Source organism: Salvia miltiorrhiza, chromosome 3 (assembly GCF_028751815.1).
Source record: "Salvia miltiorrhiza cultivar Shanhuang (shh) chromosome 3, IMPLAD_Smil_shh, whole genome shotgun sequence".
NCBI classification, from domain to species: domain Eukaryota; kingdom Viridiplantae; phylum Streptophyta; class Magnoliopsida; order Lamiales; family Lamiaceae; genus Salvia; species Salvia miltiorrhiza.
The window spans coordinates 4,911,927-4,920,598 of record NC_080389.1 but is presented as its reverse complement, the minus strand read 5'-3'; the positions used below and the strand labels follow the sequence as shown (position 1 = coordinate 4,920,598).

The window sequence follows — 8,672 nt, the reverse complement described above, 5'->3', positions numbered from 1 at the left end:
ATTAATACTTCAAACTTGCAAAGTAATTAGATCAATCATTTTAAATGACAATTATCCTTTATACATTAATGCATGTGCAACTTTTATATATTTATCTAATTAAAATTTCTTTGTGATTTAATTTTACTAATATTATTTTCATGAACGGGTAACAATACTATTATGTTATATTATTATATTACCAACTTATATGACAATTATCCTTTATACATTGATGCATGTGCAACTTTTATATATTTATCTAATTAAAATTTCTATGTGATTTAATTTTACTAATATTATTTCCATGAATGGGTAACAATACTATTATGTTATATTATTATATTACCAACTTATATTTCCCTTAATGCTTAATGCGTCTACGTTTTTTTTTTTTTGGATATATTTGGTTTGAAAGTTATCATTTATATATAAATAGTGGGTGATTTGAAAGAGTTCAAACTTATTTAGAATTATCATAGGAACGAGATTCTTATGTTTGTGGTTAGGATAATATTAGTAATATGATATTACATTGTTGTCCTTAAAATAAATTTAAAAATAAGGACAAAATAGGCAAATCAAATTTTGTAAAACAAGACAATTTTATAACAGGTATAGATTATTTAACTCGATTAAAGGGGAAGACGAAATCTCGAATCAATAAATGCATAAGGGCTTACCAAGTCAGCTAGAAGAAGTGGAGATAAGGGTTGATTTGCCTAGTGCCAGACAGGAAACAATTAATTAATTTATAATAATATATCAACTAATGATGCCTTCTATTTTAAATGTGACTTTTTTTATTCTACATTTTGACGAAGACTTTTGGAATCCTATAAACGAAAGAGCAAGTTCATCAAGATTTCTCTTGCAACTTTGTTGTGGGTTGAAAGATATAACACTCTACCTTTCAAATCACAGCACACGCAACGATAAGGATAGAGGATTCATCGCAAGATCAAATTTAAGGAAAAGGGAGGATTCAATCGGAAAGTCGATCAAGACGAGCAAACATAAGAAGAAGAATCACAAAAAGGTTTTCTTTCCTTCCTTTTTTAATTATCTGAGAAATTTTAAGATTCACATGAAATCCTTGGCTTTAGCAAATTTTATTCAATTCATAATAAGGTGTAGATGATTTAGGCATAAATAGAGTTGTTTATAGTAAAATTAAAAAGAGAAAACTACTTTTTAGGGTATTTTGTCAAATTAAGTAAGAGAAATATGGTAGAGAGTAGCTTTACTTGACATATATATTGTGTAATTTATGAGTTATGTTGAGGATATTTAGTGTTTAAAAATGGAATGAAATCAAATGGAACGACCCAAATTAAAAAGTATGACCATTCAAATGTGACGAGGGGAGTAGGGATGACAATGGATATTAGACCCGATCTAGATCCGACCTTCCAAAAAATGACTCGACGGATTTGGGTCCAGAGCTCTGAATTCCAGATCTGGATATGGATTATAATTGTTGAGATCCCGATTTAGCCGATATGGATCAATTTAATTTATACTAATATATACTATTATTTTTATTTTTATTTTTATTCATTGATTATTTAGATTCATAAATCTCTATTCCCCGACTTCACGGCCTCTACTCAGCCGTCATAAGGTATGACTTATTTTGGATGACTGAATATTGTCAAAAAGGTATGACTTATTTTGGATGATTGCAATTTCTTTAATAGATTATGATTGGATGACTGTAGAAACTCTAACAATTATTAATTAGTGTGTTACTGTGAATTTTGTTTCATTTGCGATTTATTTCAAAGTAAGAAAAGTATGGATCTGAGTCTGCAAATCTTTTTTATCTGAATTTGGATTTCAGTTTTTTTAATCGTGATTCAAACCTTATAGTGCAAAAAAAATTCTAAATTTAAGCCTAACAAGGTCCGATTCAGATCCGACCCATTGCTATCTTGGTGGATTTAGTATTAGTCTAGTTAAAAACAGAGTTGGGCATCGACAAAATGTCAGTTATTAGTGTCAGTTGACTCATTTCAATTGTTCGTTTTCAATAAGAAGAATAATAATGTCCCAAAGGGGACACCAAGCGGTGCGATCTCCTGTGTGTGAACAGTGAGGTCCCAAGTTCAAACCCCACTGCTCCCCCTCCTCAACTCGGAAAAAGCAGGCAAAAACGTAGAAGTTCAAAATTACCACCAGAATCGAACATAAATGTACATTTCATACATTTAAATTTGTTACTGAAAATCCAAACGAATAATATCACGTTCGTTTAATTGAGCACAATCTCAAAACTTGTTGAATCGGGCCTAAGAATACGATGACTAGGAATAAAGAACATGATTTTTTTGAAATAGTTTTAATCATGTAATCTTTTATTTTGATATATTGTCAAGATGGATTTAATGTTTAAGTTTAAGAATTAGACGAGATAACTATCATTCTGTCGCCAGATCTTGTACAACAAGATATTTGTTTAAAAAGCATTGAAAGATTGGGTTTTTTAATAGAAAACAAAAGTTGATGATATTTTCTGAAAAATGCTGAAAATTGAGGACACAAAATATGATTTAACCCTTAGGGTGCGTTCTATTTAGTTGTAAATTTATCACAAGAAAATGAGGCCCAACCCTAGGGTTACAAAAAAAACTCTCTTTAAATACATCTTACTTTTCTCTCATTTTTTACAAAAGAGAATTTCATTTTTTTTTTGGGGGGGGTTAATTTGTTTTAAATCCACAAACTTTACACAAAATTTGGTTTTTCCTAAAACAAATAAAAATATGTTCTAAATACACAAACTTTCACACTTTTTGGAATTTCCCACGAAAGTCAATTATGATAAAATTAAATTTGTCGTAGAGTAAAATTTTGTTGTCGTGCAATATCTTAAAGGTTTAATTTGGTACAATTTATTTCACAATAATTAAAATATCCAAGTTTTATAGTATATAACATCATATATATCTTCTACGTTGGCAAAATTCAACCTCACGTCAGATCCAATTTTATCTTAATTGAGTTTTATGGGAAATTTCAAAAATTATGAAAGTTCATGTATTTAGAACAAATTTTTATTTATTTTGGGAAAAACCAAAAATGATGTAAAGTTTATGGATTTAAAACAAATTAATCCTCTTTTGTTTCATTCTTTCTATTCACTCATATATAGGCCCAGCCCTGAGGGTGGGCGGGCTAGGCGCCCAAGGCCCCAAGAGTTTGGGGGGCCCAAAATGTAAACATTATATAATATCAGGAAATTTTAATATAGTTTTATTGGTGTAGTGCATGGTAAATGTCCATTTTTATATTGTGATTTCTAATCCCCTCTAAAGAAAAAATGGACCTTTGTTTTGATACGTGTATAATTATCTATAAGCATACGGAGTATCTATACATGTGTATATTATTTGTTTGTTTAAATATATAGAGAATTATAAAAAAATTCATTTTCTTCCAATTTAGCTTAGTTTTTTTTTTTTTTTTTTTTTTTTTTTTTAGGAAAAAGGGCCCTTTTGATACATATATAATTTATCAATAAGCATATATTATTTAGGGTCCCTTTAATACATCTATCCTTTATATATGTATATATTTATTATTTATTTGTTTAAATATATAAAGAATGTGAAAATTTCTCATTTTCTTTTATTTTTTCCATTTGCTTTTTCGTTTCAAGGAAAAAATGACTGGTTCCATACATATATAATTTATCTATATGCATATACTCCATCCATCTACAAAAAATTTATCACATTGTAGACAATAAGGATTTTTAAAAAATATGCGTTGACGTATGAGTGAAGTAAGGGGTCTTACTTAATTTAAATGTGAATAAAGTTATCTGGACCATACTAATATAAATGGAAGTGACAAATTTTTTGTGGATGGACCGGAAAAAAAATTGTGATAAATTTTTCATGGACGGATGAAGAATTATTTAGGGCTCATTTGATACATATATATTATTTATATATGTGTATATATATATATGTATATATTATTTATTTACTTAAATTTACATATAGAATGGGAGAAAAGAAAGTGATTTTTTTTGTAGAAAATGGGAGAAAAGAAAGGAGGGATTAAAGAGAGAATATTTTTTATTCCTCATTTTGTCATGATAAATTTACGACCAAACAAAACACACCCTCACTATCATCATTCACAACTACGATATTTGTATATATTAACTGTGTAATCCAATTTGAATAAGTATAATTAAACATGAAGGTGTCAATATTGCAGTTTGGTCCAACTCCAAGCAAAGAAGTATGGCAGCGGAGGAGGCCCTCATCTTATCCATGATAAAAAAGCTGGAAATTTGGGAAACAAGGGTTTCCTGCTTGAGCTTTCGTAAGATCATACCGTGCTTCTTCGATAGCAGAAGGAGCGAAACCGAAACAAAAGTGACAGATGAGCTGAGAATGATCTTGGATATCCTAAGAGACAAGAAACTTAAATTAAGAGAGTGGAGAAGGCTACATTATTTCACATCTGATCTCGTTGAGATGGCTCTCGATGCCCTCGACCTCTACCAACACCAGGAAACCTACAGTATCTACGATGAGATGGAGTCCATCAAGTGTTGGATCAGAGAGATCAAACTGCGCTTGCTCAAATTCTCAGAGAGATCAGAAAATGTTGGAGACGAAGATAACGACGAAGATGAAGATGTGGTGGGCTTGGAGGAAGACGTGGAGCTCCTGCTCCACCCAAAGATTTTAAACCCGAACCGATCGCGTGGGCCTTTCATAATCAAAGGCATGGCCGGTATCGGAAAAACTACTCTGGCTAGACGATTGTACAACCATCCGGTCCTCGTTGATCGATTCGAGCGGCGTGCTTGGGTATGTGTTTCTAATGAGTTGACTATCAAAGAGGTGCTGATGAAACTAATACAGCAGGTGGTGGTGGGAGATAGTGAGCAAATCCAAAGAGATTTGTTGTTGGAATATATGGAACGTGCAGACAACACAAGTCTGCAACAAATGCTTTACCAGTGCCTGCAAGGATTGCGATATTTCATAGTTTTCGACGACCTGCCCAAGGAAATGCGCTTCGGATCTATCTTGAAAGCTCTTCCATATGAAGGTATATATATGGTTCATCTTCTTGATTTATGTCAATCTCGTATAGTTAACTTAGGTTTAACTGAAAGGAACACGTCGTTGTGGAGTTTGGGGGTGTTTGGCTAAGCTTATTATAGAGAGTTTATAAAGCTACAATAACTTATAAAGATCGCTTAATTATAAGATATAATGTCTTAAGAATTTATAAGTTATCAAAGTATTCTGATGATTGAGTTTATGAGCTAGAGTGAGAATCAGAGTTAGAGACAAAATTGATGAAATATGATCTTAGAAAGGTATACGATAGAAATAACAAATCATAATAGAATATATATATATTTTTTTTAAATTCTTGTTGCTTATAAGGTTATGATTATTCAGCTAATATGCAACTACTGAGTGGCTAGTATGTCGATTTCCTTAGTTGGTTGAGAGAGACATCCTAACAGTTAGTAATATTTTCTAAATAATATACTCTGTCTTTCATTTCAAAAAAATAAAAATAAAAAAATTGGGATTAAGAAACTTATTTTTTTGGTGGATTTTCTATCCCACATTTAATCTCATTATTTTATAATTTTTTAATACATAATAAATAATATTATTATATAATAAACTCTAATTAATATTTATCACTAAAAAAAAATTCAAAAATTGATATACCACACCCTAACTTTGAATTAATTAACCATAATAATAAATTATCAATTCAAATAAATATAAAAAATAATTATAAACTCTAAGTGGATGAGTAAACCCTAGTAAATTATCTTAAAATTATACTAAAACATAATAAATTAAAATTGAAGTTTAAAATAATTAAAAACTATAATAAATTCAACGTGGCACATCCAGTGTGACACCAAAAGTGGAATAAAGGATCTCATTTGATTTTCGGAGCTGTTAGAGTTTATTTTTACAGCTAATAACATTTGTGAGCTTATTTTACCAAACGCTATACCCTCTTAATCCAACTTTCCGTTTTCGCGTCGTTATTACGACACAGGAAGTAGGTTACTGGTGACGTGTCGCTCCAGCACTATGTCTATACAACCATTCCACCATTATATTCATGAGATGGAACCTCTGGATTTCGACCAGAGCTGGCGATTGTTTCTCAAAACTATTAAATCAACAAGTGAGCACAGCTTCCCAAAGCAAATGGAGAAAATGGGGAGAGACATGTTGACAAAATGCGGCGGTGTGCCATTAGCTATAAAGCAGGTGGCGCGGCAGTTTGCAGAAAAGAGACATTCTGGGAGTGAATGGGAACAGCTTCTTCAACCAACTGATTTCCATGAAATTTTGGAGGCTCTCATCTCACCCACGATACTCAAAATAGACAACCTCGAACATCGGTGGGAACTGATGGAAGAGGTGAGCGATGACCTTAAAACGATAGTGGATTTGGTGAGGGATAAAGAATTGGGAGAAGGGAGCAGGCTATACTATATGATATGCGACCTCGTCGACATGGCTCATCATGATCTTGTCAAGAATAGCATCATTTCTTACGACGATCTCGGGTCCATCGGAAAATGGGCTGGAGAGGTCAAGCTGCACATGCTTGATGGCGTCGTTGGATTAGAAAACGTTGGAGACAGAGACGATGAAGATGAAGATGTGGTGGGGTTGGAGGAAGACATGAAGCTTCTGCGTACCAGAGTTCTTCTTAATGAGGAAAAAGGGTTTTCGATTTCCATGGTCACAGGCATGGCGGGTATTGGAAAGACGACTCTTGTTAGGAAAGTGTACAACCATGGAGACGTTATTGGTCAATTCGATCGTCGTGCTTGGGTGTGTGTTTCTTCTGATTTTAGTCATAAAGAGGTGCTTATAAAACTAATAAAACAGGTGGTAGATTATGACGAACTCCAAAGAGATTCCTTGTTGGAGAAAATGGAGCGTCCAGACAACTTTAGTCTAAGACAGATGCTTCACAAATATCTACAAGGAATGCGATATTTGATAGTTCTTGACGACCTTCCCAAACAAATATGCTTGGAGTATATCTTGAAGGCTCTTCCTCATGAAGGTATGTTGTCTTGTTTTCCATCTATCTAGCCCACTCATTCATGTTATAATTCTTGTGTCGTTTAACTTAGAATGAACTCACTACAAAAAAATCGGGAATTACCGGCAGCAATTGCCACCGGTAATCATAGCATATATATTTATTAGTTAAATTCTCAATACTTTTCTAAGAGTGAAACAATTATTAGCCTTCTAAGCTCCCTTTTTTAATTTGTTCTTGTGTAAGCAGACAATGGAAGTAGATTGCTGCTTGCAAGTTCCTCGGTGTATATAGGAGCAACCATCAATTACAACTATATTCACCAGATCAAATTTTTGGATCCTGATAAGAGTTGGCTATTGTTTTTGAAAACAATATCAGCTGGCAATAAATCCACAAGTGATAATCTAGAATTCCCAAAGCACTTGAAGGCAAAGGCGAAAGATCAGTTGAGAAAATGTGGCGGTTTGCCATTTGCTATAAAAGAAGTGGGAAGGCAATTAGCAAAAGAGAGACGATCAGGGGGTGAATGGGAACAACTTCTTGAATCAATTGATTTGAGTTCAACATTGGAGTTCTTGGAATCGAGTTATAAAAAATTGGATCAAGAACTCAAGTCCTGCTTCTTGCATATGGCCTTCTTCAAAGAAAATACAGCTTTAAGGAGAGAAAAAATGGAGCAGATTTGGGCTATAGGAGGAATGGTCTCAGGAGACGAATACAAAATTAGATCATATGTAAGTAGTTTATTTCTGGAATCCATGATTCAAGAGATGGACACGGTCACATACGGAAGCATAAAAACCTTTTGCGTCAATGTCATACTACACAGTCTATCCATTAAAATGGCTGAGGATGAAATAGGCTTCCAGATCCTAAGGTACAATGGGAACAATCAACCCTCTCAGAATCCTCGTCACCGTGTTATCATTTGTAGTCGAGACAAGTTCAATTACTCGACAAATGATGATAAGCATCTTGTTTCGCTCTTCTTCCATGGAGGTGGCTACTTGGAAGCTAGTCCATCTTACTGGAACAGCTTTGAAGAACTGAGGATTCTTGACTTGGAAGATTTCGGCATCAAGATTTTACCAGAAAGTATTGGCACATTGACAGAGTTAAGATACTTGGGATTGAGAAACAATTACATACAAGAGCTGCCATACTCGTTGGAGTGCTTGAAGAAGCTTGAGGTTCTTGATATAGCTCAGAACTTTGTGGTGGAGGTGCCGGATATTATATGGGAAATGTGTAGCCTTCTTCACCTCTACTTGTCCGATGTGATTTGCCGAAAGCCTTTGCATATAGACTTTGTCAAGAATCTGAAAACCCTAACCTACATCTCTATTGAGGATTGGATATATGAGCTCAGGGGCTTGCAAATGATGACTAGTCTTCACAAATTGGGCATACAAGGATTGCAGAGAAACTCAGATGTAAGGAAGCTCTTTGCATCATTTGTTGAGCTGGAGGATCTTAAAACCCTAATATTAAGAGGGTTTCGTTTCAGAAGCATGCCTTGTCTGGACGAGCTTCGTGTTCTAAATCGTCTCCGTTCACTCAAACTGGATGGAATCCTCCCTAGCACTACAAAAAATGGTGTGAACAGTGGCGGAAATTAACGG

The 8,672-nt window shown here is 33.6% G+C and overlaps 1 protein-coding gene across 1 annotated transcript; it reads left to right on the top strand.

Annotated features, from left to right (window-relative positions):
• Positions 1-774: 774 nt before the first annotated feature.
• LOC131018173 (putative disease resistance RPP13-like protein 3) lies at positions 775-8,669 on the top strand. Its single transcript, XM_057946892.1, has 4 exons — positions 775-1,018; positions 4,210-5,055; positions 6,040-7,068; positions 7,297-8,669. Exons 2-4 carry the CDS (start codon positions 4,236-4,238, stop codon positions 8,667-8,669), a joined length of 3,222 nt encoding a protein of 1,073 aa, XP_057802875.1. The 5' UTR covers positions 775-1,018; positions 4,210-4,235.
• Positions 8,670-8,672: the final 3 nt, after the last annotated feature.